Source organism: Engystomops pustulosus, chromosome 5 (assembly GCF_040894005.1).
Source record: "Engystomops pustulosus chromosome 5, aEngPut4.maternal, whole genome shotgun sequence".
In the NCBI taxonomy this organism is placed as follows: domain Eukaryota; kingdom Metazoa; phylum Chordata; class Amphibia; order Anura; family Leptodactylidae; genus Engystomops; species Engystomops pustulosus.
The window spans coordinates 87,307,855-87,327,218 of NC_092415.1; the positions used below are offsets into that span (position 1 = coordinate 87,307,855).

The following is a 19,364-nucleotide window of genomic DNA, read 5'->3' on the forward strand; positions in this document are numbered from 1 at the left end:
GCAGGACCTGGAGTGATCAATAAAAGTGAAGGATCCCGGCACTTCGAGGTAGGACCTGGAGTGATATCAGAAGTATTTTACCGATCACATGTTTCCTGCAAGGTCCTTAATCCCATTCTGCCATACAAGCAGAATCTGACAGTGCTTATTTTGGCACTTAGTTTTAGGAAGGGGGCCTGCTGAGTCACACTCTGACAGCTCTCTGCCCTCCAAAACCAAAGTTTATTTTAGCTGCCAACACTTGCCATAAATAAGGCTGAGGAGACACCTTGTATTAGACAATGCCCAAATACAATTACTCTCTTTTGAGTTAATGGAATTGTTAGAACATATGAAGACTCTTTTTAAAGTGAAGCTGTAATAAAGAAAAGGACAGTGCTTACAAACAAAGGGGTTATCATACAAAAATGTAACAAAATAAACAGACAAATGTGTACAATACAAAATGTAACAGTTTGATCGAATTGCAATGTTGTAAGTCTGGTGCCTGGGGAAGCACACGTACACATTCAATCTATCCCAAATGGATCCCCAAAGAATGGTAGTCTCCACCTAAGTAGAATCCCAAATCCACCTCATAGGCCCCCTTTTTGTGATGACATGAAGAAGGCTTGGTTTTACGACACCATTATGCTTCAAAATCCTTAAATTCTAATATCTTTTCATGTGGGCATCCTACAAACTTGATCTTATATCCATATTTTCCCTCATAATGTCCCACACACATACACATGAATCATGATCATAACAGTATTAATAACTGGGGAATTATTTAATTGCTCCCAATTGCTGGGCTGCCATTCAGACCTTGATGGAGTTATTAGGGAAAAGAGTATGGCCGTATTATGAATTATGCAACATATTTCTTTGATGTGTTTAACAAGATGGGGGTCTCTAGATGTGACCACCTTTATATAGGACATCACGTTTTACTGCACTCTATAATTGCTAGAATCCCATCCTCGGACCATTAGGTTTGACGATAGGATGTGGCTCCTGTGGATACTGGTTTTATGGTCCAAGAATCCTTGCCTGGTTTTGGGACAAGAAATTTAAAGGGAGGGTCATCTACTTTTACTTTTACTCTCCTTATCTTTCCCACCACAGTTAAAATCACCATACAAACCCCATATATTACATATCAGTGTTATATAACAATACCATTATTATTGAACCTGTACAATGTAACACTGTAAAAAAAGAAACCATTCCCATCTCACAGAGGCCACACACCCTTAATCAGGCAAGTCGGGAAGCTGCCAAAAAACAGTCTAAAAGCCTTGATAACTGTGGTGCAAGGCATTTTAGACAGTGTTTTTTGCCGCAAACCCACCAGAATTGTGGTGCTAGTGTGTTTATAAATCCCCCCAATGTGTTATACCTCTTGTAAGATGGCGATACAAAAATGATATATTTTTCGCTGGATAAGTTTTATTCTGCAAAATTTGTAAAATGCAAGAAAAAATATATAAATATCACTGTCAGGATTCGGGATGCGTAAATCCACTGGACCACCACGGGAGAAGGTACTAGCCGATACCTTGGGACTAAATTAACGCGAAACATTGGCGGCTCGTTCCCGATCGCAGGTGTTTCCATAGAAATGCCGATGCGATCGGGCCGAGGCCCGCCCCGGTGGGCGCGACTTTGTCTGCGTTTGCAAGCGCAGACAAAGCGCTACGTGTGGCGCCGGCCTAAGGCTGGTGTCACACGTAGCGCGGTTCTACGGAAACGCCTGCGATCGGGAACGAGCCACCGATGTTTTGCGTTAAATGAATGCAAAACACCGGCCGCTTGTTCCCGATTGCAGGCGTTTCCATAGAAACGCCGATGCGATCGGGCCGAGTCCCGCCCCGGTGGGCCCGACTTTGTTTGCGTTTGCAAGTGCAGACAAAGCGCTATGTGTGGCACCAGCCTAAGGGCACGTTCACATGTTGCGCTTTGGTTGCGGTTTTATTGTGTTTTAAAATGCATTACAACAGCTGAGATGAGGTGATTTGCCTAATTACATTACTGTTAACGTTTCCGTTTACAAAACGCATTATAAACGAGATGTTAACACAAGTGTTAACATTTCGTCAACAAATGTAAACAGTAATGTAATAAGGTAAATCACCTCTCCTCAGCTATTGTAATGCGTTTCAAACGCAAGGAAAATGCAGGACAAAACGCAACATGTGAACGCGCCCTAAGGCTAGATTGCGTTTCCATTGCATCTGCCAAAACGCAATGTAACCTTAGCATGTGATCAAGGCTGAAGTCTTTGGAATGCGTCAAAAATGCATCAAAAAAACGTGACGCAACGCATTGTGTGAAAGCGCCCTCAGGATGCGTTCACAAGCTCAGTTTCAGTTGCTGCTTTTGGCTTTGAAAACCGCATCAGAAAAACTGAATGTGTGGAAGTACCTGGAGGGTGCGTTCAAACATTCAGTTTCTCGGATGCACTTTTCAAAGCCAAAAGTAGGTGTGGATCATAATGGGTGAGAACATATCATTGAGAGAAGCTGTTCCTCTTTTTTTTTTCACTCCACTCCTGGTTTGGGCATCAAAAACTACAAGTGAAAACCTGAGCTTGTGAACGCTCCCTCTGTGGTAGTAGTCAGGTGCTGAGGTCACGTTATTAGTGATTTAGTGCAGCTGGGACCAGGGCTTGCAGTTCACATGAACCACCAAGATGAGTGTATGTATCAGTGTGGTGCAGTCATGGAACCTTTATATATTGTTTGTATGATGTATTATAAATATTTGCATGTGAAGTGTACATTGATGAGATTGGGTGTATAGTTTGCAGCGGCTTCTGCAGATAATGATATTTCACTATAGTTGGCATGATATGGTAGTTCATTGCAGTTTGCTTTATATGGTAGGCCAGGTTGAGAGTGTTCTGTATGCTTAGGATAGGTGATCATTATCAGATTAGTGCAGGTATGACACCCACTGGTAAGATGCCGGAAAGCTTTTTCCATTTGTAACAATGTCAGTTTAAATTTTGGTGCTATTCATGTGAATATGGTCAAACTGAAATACCAGGCACAACCACTATACTGTAATATGTATGCTGCTGTTGGTAACTTTAAACTTTGTACAGATGCTCACAATGTGGATGCCGAGGTTTGCCCACTGTGCTTATCTGCTATTGATTCAGACTATCCGGATGACTGGTTAATGAAAATGAATATATCAGTATATTTGGGGATAAAAGCATTTAGGCCAGTGAGAGTGTTTGTTGTAATGGAATCACTGGTATGTAACACACAACCCTTATAAAAAAAAATGGCATTGATGTGCTGCAAAATTAACTCTTAATGATTTATGCTGCTATTTAGTAGTCAGTCTGGCCTGGATTTGGCCATTTGAAAATGGGTGTAGACATTGCACAGCAATTCTGTACTGTGTGTCCATATCCTTATGTGCATGGTCACACTGGAGTGCTTTGGGCTCACCAGAGGAAATAATATTTGGGGCCCACTCTATTTTTCTCTTTTTATTTTTACTAGAAAGAATACCAGACTACTAATGGAAGCGTAACATACAGTATTATACACATTGGGACAGACTTATCATAAGAATCTGATAGAATAACTGTTCTAGTTGCTCATGGCAACCAATCATTTTCATTTTTGTAAAGCGCCGCTGCAGGCAACATATGATGACATCAGCCTGCGACAGGCCAGTTCTGGCCATAGGTCTTTGACCTGGCACATGCGGATGTGTCATCACACATTGCCTGTGCCACATGCTCCCTCCATGTCACACACGCGCGCAGCCCTGCATAACAGTCATGTTGTGCATTTGAAACCTTCTTTGTGAGACCTAGTTGTCTTACTGGAGACTGGGGCAAGTAAGTCTCAACAAGTAGTAATAGACACCAGGCAATGAGGTGGTACATCACCACTGCAGTGTTGCCTAGTAGTTATTGAACAGTAAGGAAATAATGCAGCATTGTTTAACAGCTTGCTGCCGGAGGATGAGAATGCTTGTCCTAATTAAGGGCTATTGCTGCCAGAGCTTTGAACAAGACTTCTGTGACTACAATTCACAGAGGCCTATTGGGCCTAGTCCAAAATTGGGTGTAATGGGCAAACTGTCAATGATAAAATACATTGCAGTACAGAAGTATTTCAATGTATTGTGTTAGGGATCTCAGTGTTCCACATGTAAGTCCTCTAGTGGGATGGTAAAAAAAGTGTTTTTAAAAAATAAACTCCACAAAATTGCTCTTCTCCCTATACATTACCATATAGTTTTAAAAATTAAAATAAATGAAAAAGAGTATTGCTGTGTTTTTAGAATCTTTAGCTAAGCAGATATTATATTAGTATACCTGTATTGTGGCATAAAAAAAGCTTATTCCAAAATTGGCATTTTTGGTGCTTACTACCTCCCCAAATAGTTGTAATAAAAAGTCTGGTACCATTTTGGGGTACACCTATCTAATAGTTATCTTATCCCGCAGTAAGAAAGTCCTAAAAATGCTCTTTTTATTGAGATTAAAAAGTTTATAGCTTTTAGAATATTGCGACATATAAAAGTAGTAGGGGTCGTTTTCCCCTGTAACTGGGGCTCCTACAGATACCCTAGTTATGGGCGAAAATCAGAATTGAAGAAAATAAAATAAAAAAAAAAAAAGCTTTTATGACCTTATGGGGACATACAAAGTTAAAACACTTATGCATATTATATAAAAATATTTAAAAAAATTAACATTCATATTCATCAATAAAAATCCCCCGCTACACAATAAAAAAACATTTATATATACACATTATATATATCAAAATGACTGTCACGCGCTAGGGAATTACTTTATAATGGTCATTTCGAGTTAATATAAAACCTGACAGTATATTCTGTACATTACAAAAATAAATAGTTTTTGTAACGTTAACCTCCCACCCCCCCCCCCCTCTCAAAAAAAAAAAAAAAAAAAATGAAACAAGGTCCCTTAACTTTATTTTTAACTATCCCTAAAACCACAGCCAAATTTTTACGGTAATGCACAAAAAAAAGTAATGGCCCTTAAACCAATAAGTATAAAAATTTGTTAGAAATATTCAGGTCAGTAAAGCCTTTTAAGGGGTTAAGAAATAAACTTGTATTTTATATCTATTCAATTGTTTGATTTTCTACAGGTAGAAGAAAAATTTAATCCTGCTGAGAAAATGAACGTCCACACTGAATTTTATGTATGTAACCATTGGTCATGTTGTTCTTTTAATGTTGCACGTTGGCTTTATCTTGTAGTGTCATTTCTCGAGGTTATGAAATATGTTTTTAGCCTCCTTTTCCTGTCTCAGCAAAATTGATGGAAAGAATAAGACTGCATGCAATGCAATTCTTCTCATCAAGCTCCTGATGCTAACCTACTATCGCTGACATAAAGACTATTATGATTTTAGTATTCCTGTGTCACCTATAGGAAAAGACATTGTATCTGGCTGATTCCAGTAAAGCAACCTTGCCAAATGGTGGCACTGTATGTAAAAGCAGCTGATTTGGTCATGTGCACAGAGCAATTTTGAGCACCCCCCACCCCCTAAAGACTGAAAGGGCAGGAACAGTTCCATACAGGAAGAAAATTGTAAAATGTGCAACAGGTCTCAAACCAAAACTTTTCCAACCCATTCAATGAATGATCAGTGGTGGTCCTTGCAGTTGGACTCCTACTGATCAAAAATTCTCACTATTATCACAGAGATCTGTCTTATTTCTACTTGGTTACCCACATGTATAAGGACAAGGAAGGATGAGGCTTTTTGGTGCTTTAGGGTGAAAAGCAACATTGTCCCCCCACCCACCTGCAAAATAGTAGAAAAACACAGTAAATCAGGGCCCATATGGATGGGGGAAAATAAATTGCCCCCCCCCCCAATTAGAGGTAGCCTAGCACATGATGAAGCCTTCTCCCTCCCTGTGTCCAGCAAGCAGCGTTATGCTCGTTTTAAAGAGGTTTTCCCATTAAAAAAGTTCTCAAAGTTTAATCCCCTAGTTTAATCCTCCTTAGTTTACAATTTTAGTCAGTTTTATTGTTATTCATGATGGTCAGTATAAAATGAGTTTGGGCAGGTACAGACACTTCATGACTCCTCTATGCTATTAGATGCTGTGTGTTGACTATGTGCTTAGATTATAGGGTACAGGTTTATCTACACTTTTTTTATAGTTTCTAAACAGTTTACTAGAAAAAGAGAGATGAGATCCATGAGATGGATATAACACACATTTCCGATCTACTAGATCTCTGCTATAACTCAGTTATATAACACACAGTAAGCTCTGCTTTAGCTCCTCCCCCTTATCTGTAGCTTGTAAATTTAGTCTCCTCACACTGCCACTTCCTGGTAGGAAGTGTCTGTGTGTGAGCTAGTCTTGGAATACAAAGGGGAGGGGCCAATGCAGTGAGCAAACAGGAGAACATATTCATGAGAAGAATGTCAAGCCCGACCCTAAGCCAGAAAATTTATGGCTGGATACTGGAGAAAGCAGGACTGATAGACTGGTTGGAATTGTATCGCATTAGAGAATGTGTTATTTTGTTATCCTGAGTATTTTTAAGAATTTTGTCTTCTTTTTGGATATTCTGATTGGGGCATTCAAATTTAATTTGATTAATCTGCCATATGTCTTCATTTCTTTAATTGGATGTTATTAACCACTTTGTGACCACCCATACGGTTTCTACATTGGTCACTAATGAGCCTTTGGATAACCCAAGTTCTGCACGGGGGAAGAGCCATGACCCAGCTGTCATAAGACAGCGGGCCCTGATCTAACACTGATCTAATAGGAAGGTGGCTCCCTCCTTCTCTTCCCAGTACCTCGTGATGTGATCCCTGGCTGATTTCTTCACTGCTGGACAGTGATTAAAAGGGTATTCCCATCTGGGCATTCACATTAAATTAAATTAATTTGCCATATGTAAACATTTCTTCAATTAGATGTTAGATTAGAAGTTATTGATCTTTTTTTTTTTTTTACACATAAACAAAGTAAAATGGAAAAAAAACAAATCTAGATGGTGCTTCCTCACTTCTGCGCCCCGCCATGTGCCCAGACAGCGGGTTACATCCACGTATGGGGGGTCCTCTAACTTGGAAGATACTGCACCACATATTTATAGATGCATTTCCTACTTTTATTTAGTTTATGTGGGTAAATTTTAGGGCCAAATTAAGGTATTAATGATAAATATTGAATTCCAAAACAAACCTTCATTTTGTTCGAAGTTCTGTAAAATACGTAAAGGGTTAACAAGCTTCCTACCTGCTGTTTTGAATAGTTTGTGGAATGAAGTTAAGAAGATGGCTGTGTGTGTGTTTGTGTGTGTGTGTATTAACAGAACTTCCAAAACCCCCATAGAAATAAAATGGTCCCTTAAAGAATTGATTCTAAAATTTTCTGTCTAGCATCGTAATAAAACAAAAGGACACTTGACACCAAATGACACCAACACAAAGTCCAGATATGGTAAATATTTGTTAGTGTTATTACTAAAATTAGAAAAAGGGAAAATCTTGAATTTTAAAAATTGCTAATTTTTAAAAAATGTTTACCAACGTCACCTTTTTTCATTAACCCCTTAACGCTCTGCGCCGTAGCTCTACGGCGCAGAGGTATAAGGGATGTATGAAGAGGGCTCACGGGCTGAGTCCTCTTCGTACAAAGGTGGGGGTTTTTGCATAATGCATAAAACCCCCACCGCTAATAGCCGCGGTCAGTGCTAGCCAGTGGCTCATTGTAATGAATGTGCTGCAAGAATGCCATATATTGCAATACAGAAGTATTGCAGTATATGGTAGCAGCGATCTGACCATCTAGGGTTAATGTCCCCTAGATGGTCTAAAAGATAGTGAAAAAAAAAAGTTTAAAAAATAAAAAAAATTAATAAAATATTAAAAATTCAAATCACCCCCCTTTCCCTAGAACTGATATAAAACATAATAAACAGTAAAAATCACAAACATATTAGGTATCTCCGCGTCCCAAAATGCCCGATCTATCAAAATATAAATATGGTTACGGCCGGCGGTGACCTCCGAGGCGGGAAATGGCGCCCAAATGTCCGAAATGCGACTTTTACACCTTTTTACATAACATAAAAAATGAAATAAAAAATGATCAAAATGTCGCACAGATCTCAAAATGGTAGCAATGAAAACATCGCTTCATTTCGCAAAAAATGACCCCTCACACATCTCCGTGCGCCAAAGTATGAAAAAGTTATTAGCGTCAGAAGATGGCAACATTTTTTTTTTCTTTTTTGTACACATTCGTTTAATTTTTGAAAATGTATTAAAACACAATAAAACCTATATAAATTTGGTATCACCGTGATTGCACCGAACCAAAGAATAAAGTAGGCGTGTTATTTGGAGCGAAGAGTGAAAGTCGTAAAAACTGAGCCCACAAGAACGTGACGCACGTGCGTTTTTTTTTCAATTTTTCCACATTTGGAATTTTTTTTCAGCTTCGCAGTACACGGCATGTTAAAATAAATAACATTACGGGAAAGTAAAATTTGTTACGCACAAAATAAGCCCTCACACAGGTCTGTACACGGAAAAATGAAAAAGTTATGGATTTTTGAAGTTGGAGAGCAAGAAATGAGCCGAAAAACCCTCCATCCTTAAGGGGTTAATAAATGCTAAATATATCAAAATGTCACAAAAAACATTTGGTTAAGTTAAAGCATTCTAAAGTGATTACCGGATAAAGTCACTAGGACTTGGTCACCAAGAAGATAGAAAAAATGTACTTGTATGAACATAATTTCCCATAAATGTAGCCATGATGTCTATTAGAAACAAAATTATTTTCCTTTGTGACCACCCCCATGTGTAAATTTTTTTGTTAGGTAAAATTTTAGGTAATTTTTTTTTATCTCCAATTGAAGAAATGTATATGTTTTGGGAAATTAATTCAATTAAATATAAACACCCACAGGAGAATATCCCTTTAAAGATGCGCATACTGATGATTGAGGGCAAAGAAGGAGGGTAGAAGGCGAGGGTGGTACCCTAGCCAATTGCCTACCCTTGTCCCTGTATTACAGGTTTATTTACATCTTTTAAAAAGATAATTTCGCTTTGAGATTGTCTTCTAGGACCTTCTTCTGACATAATGTATGTGGTTTTCTATTTCAGCTTGAAACATTGATTTCTGATGCTTTTAAGGGCAAAGGATTTCAGAAAATCAGTGAATTGTTTGAAGAAAAATCAATATGTTCATCCCAGAGACACAGCAAGGCTCTACTTAACCAACTGGACAGATTGATAAATAAGGTTGGTATCTGTCAGTACAGCCATTTCTCCCTTCTTTGGCTTAATCTGATGAAAGTATTCTTTCTTACAGGAGTTGGATCGGAACGAATTCAAACATGTATCTTTATTAATGAAGTGCATTCAGCATTTCTGCAAGAGTGAATGTCATGAAGGTTGGTCCTTGATCCAACAGGGCCTAGTTTCTAAGATAAGTGGAGCTTCAACTATTTTTTTTTTTCCTCAGACACTTTGTAGAGATGTAAATTTAAGGGTTTTTCAGGGGCAGGGAAAAAAAATATCGCCTTTAAGACGATTTGTACAATGCAATTTTTCAAGTGCAGTCTGTTTAAAGATCTCAGTTCTACTACCACTGCCCGGGCAGGGTAGTAGAAGGGACTTCTTATCACATTGGGATCCTGCTTGCATCCCTACCACCAGCCCCAGCCCATCCATGACTGCAAGGGGGTGGCTTACAGATGATGAAAAATGACTAAAAAACGTATAGTGGAGTACAGTTCTTATGAATATTTTCTCCTATCTGGGTTTCACATTGCAGGTCACATAACTGCAAGGTGTTGGCAATTACAATGTAACCAGCCCTGTGAGTCATAAGAGGAGAGGAGTAAATGGTTACATTCAGCTCAAATTTAATTGCAGGCAGATCTTTAAAAAGGCTCTACAACCTGATCAGACATTGCTGACAATATTTCTAACAATTGAGAACATCCTCACTGACACTTGTGACTGACACTAGCCAAACTGATGCACTCACACAGTATTAGGTCAGTCCATTAAACAAACAATTGTTGGATCTAATACAGGTGGTAATATGATCTATCAGGAGTAGGATTTCGCTATGATTTCTCATGGCAGTGATTTATCACTGCTTAATTCGCCACCAGATGTCTTAAGCTCCATGCAGCTTATTCTCCCACACTGTGCACCTAAAAATACCACAGTGACTTACGGAATAATGTCACATAAAAAAGTGTTCATAAATAATTTCTACCCCTGACAACACAACATACAGCATCCTAGTAAATGAAAGTACATAAAACACCCACAATTTATTATATATACCAGACCCTTCCCAATTAATATATAGTGTATTTACAGCCAGATAATCCTCCCCTAATAGTATGTGCAGCCAGAACCCCCTAATAGAGGATATATAAAGTCAGGATATCCCACAACACCCTGAGTATATTTAATGGGGACCATACAAAGACTCCTCAGCTATAACCAGTTGGCCTGCTGCAGACTTCTCTTGGCTTCATTGTTATTGGGCTGCACATGGAGGCTGCTTATAAATTAAATTTAACCCAGAAATTACTCTCATAAACGAAACTTTAGCTCAAAGTATGAGTAATTTGAACATAATTTCAATAACCTTGAAAATGATTGATTTGTAGACCCAGACACCAACTTTTTAGTCTATATTGATGCCAATTCAATTTTAAAGATAACCGAGATTAGGGCAAAGTTATTCATAGGCAATATTAACCAATGTAAGAAAAAAAGGTTTGCTTTCTGACTTTGGGATGGACATTGTCCACTTTAATTTTAGACAATGTGGTTAAACGCACTGGCAGATGCTAGTTAGCCCCCCTATAATAACTATATACAGCCCCTATAATAACTATATACACCCCTCCATAATAACTCTATACAATTCCCCTATAATAACCATATACAGCCCCAGGTAAAATAATAAAATTGTACTCTCCTTCCATTGTTCCCCTGATGCGCACCGACCTCCCTCGTGGTGTCAGGATAGTGGATACCGGAGGACTACCAAGATGTACGGCCTGGTGGTGCCATGACGCCGCCATCTTTGTATACCTCCGATCATCTATGGCAGAGCAGGGAACTTATTGTTCCCTTGTTCTGCCATAGACTGAAGTTGGGGCACATCTGCTAGACGGCCCAAATACACTGTGGACAGATCGCCCACATTTGGTGGGGGCCCCAGGCCGCGCGTCCCCTTCTAGCAGAAAGACCAAATTGACCTTAAATGGTCAGTAATAGTTGGGGTTATAGTAAGAAGTTTGGGCAAAATTTTGTCCTAAATGTTCTTAGTTGCTGTGTTTTAATTGGATTTTTTTTAACGGTTAAGTATTGAAGAGATGGTAACCATATGTTTTACAGTACCCCTTTTTCTTTCTTTTTGTACATGGTCTTGTGGTTTGAAAGAACCCTTGAGTTTCTTAAGATTTGTGAGGGCAGCAGTTCTTCCATTTCAACACTTGTAGAAGACTTCTATGACACCGCACTGGTATGTTTTTACAATTTTGCTTTAAAGTGTCCCAATTGGAAAAACCACAAATCAATAGTTGTATTCATGTTGGATTAGTTTATAGGATCACTTGCCTATATTCAGCAATGCTATGCAAACCGGTTTATTGTTACAACAGCAGTCTTTATATTGTTTTCCTTCCTGATTATATCTGCACGTCTACAATTTATTAAGACGAGAAACTGGACCAATACTTGCTGCAGGAGGTGGGGCTGCAGTTTCTTCCTCATTCAGGAGCGAGGTTAGATCATGGGATACTGCACTGTGTGTCTATCAGGAAAGCTCTGTGTCTGTGTGCAGCTCTTTTAATGCAGAAGCCTTTGCAAACAGGAGTAGTAGACAGTCTCCTCTGTTCACCAATAGAGGCCAGCATCTACCTAAACCCACTGCTGCCCTCATCTAGTACATTGTACTTGAGTATACGTAAAAAACCCTGTATAGACTATAGACATATGATAACAAAGCGTATTATTTACTCTACATACAGACACCATACATATTCTACACAAACATACACCAAATATACTAAATACAGGCGGTCCCCTACTTAAGGACACCCGACTTACAGACAGCCCCTAGTTACAGCAGAGCTCTCTGCCCACGGTGTCCTCTGGTGAAGCTCTCTGGATGTTAATTTAGTCCCCGGCTGCAATGATCAGCTGTAATGTGTCTGTAATGAAGCTTTATTGATAATCCTTGGTCCAAATACAGCAAAAAATTCCAATTGTCACTGGACAAATTAAAAAAAAAAAAAAAAAGTCTGCAGCTACAATGATAAAATATACAGTTTCGACTTGCATGCAAATTCAACTTAAGAACAGACATATGGAACCTTGAATGTAACCTGGGGACTGCCTGCACATTCATATACACCATATACAAATATACATTCACATAAATTCATAGCATATACCCACACCCTATTTATAGCTGCACCTACAATTGATTATTTTACCCTGTCATGGACATGCAATCTGCCAACTTGTTGTATTGTATTCCCTTCCACATGGCTCTGCCCCCTCAGGCGAGATTTTCATCTTGTCTCTTGACAGGTGCTTCCCTGTCCCAATAGGCCCATCAATGCTATTTTGTGATCCTGCTCAGCTTTTTCCCTCAGACAACTTTACTCTACCTATCAGGGAAATGCCCCAAAGGAATAAAGCTGGGGACAATGGCACTAAATCAGGGGCGTTGCTAGGGTGGTAAAAGATTCAGGGCACGGGCCCCAATGCATGTGTGTTGCACTTTCAGTAATGCCCCCTCCTGTACATAACCCCCTCACACGTGGTTGTGCCAATAACAAGGTTACTTCTGGTATATACAGCTACAGAGAACACAGGAGAAATCCCCATCACCACATCTTATGTTCCTCATTGTCCCTACATCTTGGTTCCCTGACAGTGTTATCCTGCTGCCGCCCCTAACAATCTCCCCAAATACTGTAAGGCAGCGCTCACACTTTGTCTTGCATTTAAACAAAACCAAGTGCATGTTACCCATCACATGTGTATTACTGGAAACGCAAATGAGATCAAACCGAGGCCTGTCCTAGTGACATGTGTGAACACGCTCCAAGAAATGTCCTCACACAGCCCCCCAGTAAGTAATGTGCCTCACACACAGCCCCCCAGTAAGTAATGTGCCTCGCACACAGCCCCCCAGTAAGTAATGTGCCTCGCACACGGCCCCCCAGTAAGTGATGTGCCTCGCACACGGCCCCCCAGTAAGTGATGTGCCTCGCACACGGCCCCCCAGTAAGTGATGTGCCTCGCACACGGCCCCCCAGTAAGTGATGTGCCTCGCACACGGCCCCCCAGTAAGTGATGTGCCTCGCACACGGCCCCCCAGTAAGTGATGTGCCTCGCACACGGCCCCCCAGTAAGTGATGTGCCTCGCACACGGCCCCCCAGTAAGTGATGTGCCTCGCACACACGGCCCCCCAGTAAGTGATGTGCCTCGCACACACGGCCCCCCAGTAAGTGATGTGCCTCGCACACACGGCCCCCCAGTAAGTGATGTGCCTCGCACACACGGCCCCCCAGTAAGTGATGTGCCTCGCACACACGGCCCCCCAGTAAGTGATGTGCCTCGCACACACGGCCCCCCAGTAAGTGATGTGCCTCGCACACACGGCCCCCCAGTAAGTGATGTGCCTCGCACACACGGCCCCCCAGTAAGTGATGTGCCTCGCACACACGGCCCCCCAGTAAGTGATGTGCCTCGCACACACGGCCCCCCAGTAAGTGATGTGCCTCGCACACACGGCCCCCCAGTAAGTGATGTGCCTCGCACACACGGCCCCCCAGTAAGTGATGTGCCTCGCACACGGGGCCCCCCAGTAAGTGATGTGCCTCGCACACGGGGCCCCCCAGTAAGTGATGTGCCTCGCACACGGGGCCCCCCAGTAAGTGATGTGCCTCGCACACGGGGCCCCCCAGTAAGTGATGTGCCTCGCACACGGGGCCCCCCAGTAAGTGATGTGCCTCGCACACGGGGCCCCCCAGTAAGTGATGTGCCTCGCACACGGGGCCCCCCAGTAAGTGATGTGCCTCGCACACGGGGCCCCCCAGTAAGTGATGTGCCTCGCACACGGGGCCCCCCAGTAAGTGATGTGCCTCGCACACGGGGCCCCCCAGTAAGTGATGTGCCTCGCACACGGGGCCCCCCAGTAAGTGATGTGCCTCGCACACGGGGCCCCCCAGTAAGTGATGTGCCTCGCACACGGGGCCCCCCAGTAAGTGATGTGCCTCGCACACGGGGCCCCCCAGTAAGTGATGTGCCTCGCACACGGGGCCCCCCAGTAAGTGATGTGCCTCGCACACGGGGCCCCCCAGTAAGTGATGTGCCTCGCACACGGGGCCCCCCAGTAAGTGATGTGCCTCGCACACGGGGCCCCCCAGTAAGTGATGTGCCTCGCACACGGGGCCCCCCAGTAAGTGATGTGCCTCGCACACGGGGCCCCCCAGTAAGTGATGTGCCTCGCACACGGGGCCCCCCAGTAAGTGATGTGCCTCGCACACGGGGCCCCCCAGTAAGTGATGTGCCTCGCACACGGGGCCCCCCAGTAAGTGATGTGCCTCGCACACGGGGCCCCCCAGTAAGTGATGTGCCTCGCACACGGGGCCCCCCAGTAAGTGATGTGCCTCGCACACGGGGCCCCCCAGTAAGTGATGTGCCTCGCACACGGGGCCCCCCAGTAAGTGATGTGCCTCGCACACGGGGCCCCCCAGTAAGTGATGTGCCTCGCACACGGGGCCCCCCAGTAAGTGATGTGCCTCGCACACGGGGCCCCCCAGTAAGTGATGTGCCTCGCACACGGGGCCCCCCAGTAAGTGATGTGCCTCGCACACGGGGCCCCCCAGTAAGTGATGTGCCTCGCACACGGGGCCCCCCAGTAAGTGATGTGCCTCGCACACGGGGCCCCCCAGTAAGTGATGTGCCTCGCACACGGGGCCCCCCAGTAAGTGATGTGCCTCGCACACGGGGCCCCCCAGTAAGTGATGTGCCTCGCACACGGGGCCCCCCAGTAAGTGATGTGCCCCGCACACGGGGCCCCCCAGTAAGTGATGTGCCCCGCACACGGGGCCCCCCAGTAAGTGATGTGCCCCGCACACGGGGCCCCCCAGTAAGTGATGTGCCCCGCACACGGGGCCCCCCAGTAAGTGATGTGCCCCGCACACGGGGCCCCCCAGTAAGTGATGTGCCCCGCACACGGGGCCCCCCAGTAAGTGATGTGCCCCGCACACGGGGCCCCCCAGTAAGTGATGTGCCCCGCACACGGGGCCCCCCAGTAAGTGATGTGCCCCGCACACGGGGCCCCCCAGTAAGTGATGTGCCCCGCACACGGGGCCCCCCAGTAAGTGATGTGCCCCGCACACGGGGCCCCCCAGTAAGTGATGTGCCCCGCACACGGGGCCCCCCAGTAAGTGATGTGCCCCGCACACGGGGCCCCCCAGTAAGTGATGTGCCCCGCACACGGGGCCCCCCAGTAAGTGATGTGCCCCGCACACGGGGCCCCCCAGTAAGTGATGTGCCCCGCACACGGGGCCCCCCAGTAAGTGATGTGCCCCGCACACGGGGCCCCCCAGTAAGTGATGTGCCCCGCACACGGGGCCCCCCAGTAAGTGATGTGCCCCGCACACGGGGCCCCCCAGTAAGTGATGTGCCCCGCACACGGGGCCCCCCAGTAAGTGATGTGCCCCGCACACGGGGCCCCCCAGTAAGTGATGTGCCCCGCACACGGGGCCCCCCAGTAAGTGATGTGCCCCGCACACGGGGCCCCCCAGTAAGTGATGTGCCCCGCACACGGGGCCCCCCAGTAAGTGATGTGCCCCGCACACGGGGCCCCCCAGTAAGTGATGTGCCCCGCACACGGGGCCCCCCAGTAAGTGATGTGCCCCGCACACGGGGCCCCCCAGTAAGTGATGTGCCCCGCACACGGGGCCCCCCAGTAAGTGATGTGCCCCGCACACGGGGCCCCCCAGTAAGTGATGTGCCCCGCACACGGGGCCCCCCAGTAAGTGATGTGCCCCGCACACGGGGCCCCCCAGTAAGTGATGTGCCCCGCACACGGGGCCCCCCAGTAAGTGATGTGCCCCGCACACGGGGCCCCCCAGTAAGTGATGTGCCCCGCACACGGGGCCCCCCAGTAAGTGATGTGCCCCGCACACGGGGCCCCCCAGTAAGTGATGTGCCCCGCACACGGGGCCCCCCAGTAAGTGATGTGCCCCGCACACGGGGCCCCCCAGTAAGTGATGTGCCCCGCACACGGGGCCCCCCAGTAAGTGATGTGCCCCGCACACGGGGCCCCCCAGTAAGTGATGTGCCCCGCACACGGGGCCCCCCAGTAAGTGATGTGCCCCGCACACGGGGCCCCCCAGTAAGTGATGTGCCCCGCACACGGGGCCCCCCAGTAAGTGATGTGCCCCGCACACGGGGCCCCCCAGTAAGTGATGTGCCCCGCACACGGGGCCCCCCAGTAAGTGATGTGCCCCGCACACGGGGCCCCCCAGTAAGTGATGTGCCCCGCACACGGGGCCCCCCAGTAAGTGATGTGCCCCGCACACGGGGCCCCCCAGTAAGTGATGTGCCCCGCACACGGGGCCCCCCAGTAAGTGATGTGCCCCGCACACGGGGCCCCCCAGTAAGTGATGTGCCCCGCACACGGGGCCCCCCAGTAAGTGATGTGCCCCGCACACGGGGCCCCCCAGTAAGTGATGTGCCCCGCACACGGGGCCCCCCAGTAAGTGATGTGCCCCGCACACGGGGCCCCCCAGTAAGTGATGTGCCCCGCACACGGGGCCCCCCAGTAAGTGATGTGCCCCGCACACGGGGCCCCCCAGTAAGTGATGTGCCCCGCACACGGGGCCCCCCAGTAAGTGATGTGCCCCGCACACGGGGCCCCCCAGTAAGTGATGTGCCCCGCACACGGGGCCCCCCAGTAAGTGATGTGCCCCGCACACGGGGCCCCCCAGTAAGTGATGTGCCCCGCACACGGGGCCCCCCAGTAAGTGATGTGCCCCGCACACGGGGCCCCCCAGTAAGTGATGTGCCCCGCACACGGGGCCCCCCAGTAAGTGATGTGCCCCGCACACGGGGCCCCCCAGTAAGTGATGTGCCCCGCACACGGGGCCCCCCAGTAAGTGATGTGCCCCGCACACGGGGCCCCCCAGTAAGTGATGTGCCCCGCACACGGGGCCCCCCAGTAAGTGATGTGCCCCGCACACGGGGCCCCCCAGTAAGTGATGTGCCCCGCACACGGGGCCCCCCAGTAAGTGATGTGCCCCGCACACGGGGCCCCCCAGTAAGTGATGTGCCCCGCACACGGGGCCCCCCAGTAAGTGATGTGCCCCGCACACGGGGCCCCCCAGTAAGTGATGTGCCCCGCACACGGGGCCCCCCAGTAAGTGATGTGCCCCGCACACGGGGCCCCCCAGTAAGTGATGTGCCCCGCACACGGGGCCCCCCAGTAAGTGATGTGCCCCGCACACGGGGCCCCCCAGTAAGTGATGTGCCCCGCACACGGGGCCCCCCAGTAAGTGATGTGCCCCGCACACGGGGCCCCCCAGTAAGTGATGTGCCCCGCACACGGGGCCCCCCAGTAAGTGATGTGCCCCGCACACGGGGCCCCCCAGTAAGTGATGTGCCCCGCACACGGGGCCCCCCAGTAAGTGATGTGCCCCGCACACGGGGCCCCCCAGTAAGTGATGTGCCCCGCACACGGGGCCCCCCAGTAAGTGATGTGCCCCGCACACGGGGCCCCCCAGTAAGTGATGTGCCCCGCACACGGGGCCCCCCAGTAAGTGATGTGCCCCGCACACGGGGCCCCCCAGTAAGTGATGTGCCCCGCACACGGGGCCCCCCAGTAAGTGATGTGCCCCGCACACGGGGCCCCCCAGTAAGTGATGTGCCCCGCACACGGGGCCCCCCAGTAAGTGATGTGCCCCGCACACGGGGCCCCCCAGTAAGTGATGTGCCCCGCACACGGGGCCCCCCAGTAAGTGATGTGCCCCGCACACGGGGCCCCCCAGTAAGTGATGTGCCCCGCACACGGGGCCCCCCAGTAAGTGATGTGCCCCGCACACGGGGCCCCCCAGTAAGTGATGTGCCCCGCACACGGGGCCCCCCAGTAAGTGATGTGCCCCGCACACGGGGCCCCCCAGTAAGTGATGTGCCCCGCACACGGGGCCCCCCAGTAAGTGATGTGCCCCGCACACGGGGCCCCCCAGTAAGTGATGTGCCCCGCACACGGGGCCCCCCAGTAAGTGATGTGCCCCGCACACGGGGCCCCCCAGTAAGTGATGTGCCCCGCACACGGGGCCCCCCAGTAAGTGATGTGCCCCGCACACGGGGCCCCCCAGTAAGTGATGTGCCCCGCACACGGGGCCCCCCAGTAAGTGATGTGCCCCGCACACGGGGCCCCCCAGTAAGTGATGTGCCCCGCACACGGGGCCCCCCAGTAAGTGATGTGCCCCGCACACGGGGCCCCCCAGTAAGTGATGTGCCCCGCACACGGGGCCCCCCAGTAAGTGATGTGCCCCGCACACGGGGCCCCCCAGTAAGTGATGTGCCCCGCACACGGGGCCCCCCAGTAAGTGATGTGCCCCGCACACGGGGCCCCCCAGTAAGTGATGTGCCCCGCACACGGGGCCCCCCAGTAAGTGATGTGCCCCGCACACGGGGCCCCCCAGTAAGTGATGTGCCCCGCACACGGGGCCCCCCAGTAAGTGATGTGCCCCGCACACGGGGCCCCCCAGTAAGTGATGTGCCCCGCACACGGGGCCCCCCAGTAAGTGATGTGCCCCGCACACGGGGCCCCCCAGTAAGTGATGTGCCCCGCACACGGGGCCCCCCAGTAAGTGATGTGCCCCGCACACGGGGCCCCCCAGTAAGTGATGTGCCCCGCACACGGGGCCCCCCAGTAAGTGATGTGCCCCGCACACGGGGCCCCCCAGTAAGTGATGTGCCCCGCACACGGGGCCCCCCAGTAAGTGATGTGCCCCGCACACGGGGCCCCCCAGTAAGTGATGTGCCCCGCACACGGGGCCCCCCAGTAAGTGATGTGCCCCGCACACGGGGCCCCCCAGTAAGTGATGTGCCCCGCACACGGGGCCCCCCAGTAAGTGATGTGCCCCGCACACGGGGCCCCCCAGTAAGTGATGTGCCCCGCACACGGGGCCCCCCAGTAAGTGATGTGCCCCGCACACGGGGCCCCCCAGTAAGTGATGTGCCCCGCACACGGGGCCCCCCAGTAAGTGATGTGCCCCGCACACGGGGCCCCCCAGTAAGTGATGTGCCCCGCACACGGG

General features: G+C 48.6%; 1 protein-coding gene across 4 annotated transcripts in view; it reads left to right on the top strand.

Annotated features, from left to right (window-relative positions):
• Positions 1-2,538: 2,538 nt before the first annotated feature.
• SYCP2L (synaptonemal complex protein 2 like) overlaps positions 2,539-19,364 on the top strand; it is a 109,888-nt gene continuing 93,062 nt past the window's right edge. For 3 of the 4 annotated variants that reach the window (XM_072152588.1, XM_072152590.1, XM_072152589.1), the window contains exons 1-5: positions 2,539-2,680; positions 5,133-5,186; positions 9,144-9,281; positions 9,352-9,468; positions 11,434-11,535. In XM_072152588.1, the coding sequence (XP_072008689.1) occupies positions 2,675-2,680; positions 5,133-5,186; positions 9,144-9,281; positions 9,352-9,468; positions 11,434-11,535 (417 nt within the window). In that variant the 5' untranslated portion in view covers positions 2,539-2,674. The remainder of the gene's footprint in view (positions 2,681-5,132; positions 5,187-9,143; positions 9,282-9,351; positions 9,469-11,433; positions 11,536-19,364) is intronic. The other variant, XM_072152591.1, reaches the window with a different exon arrangement.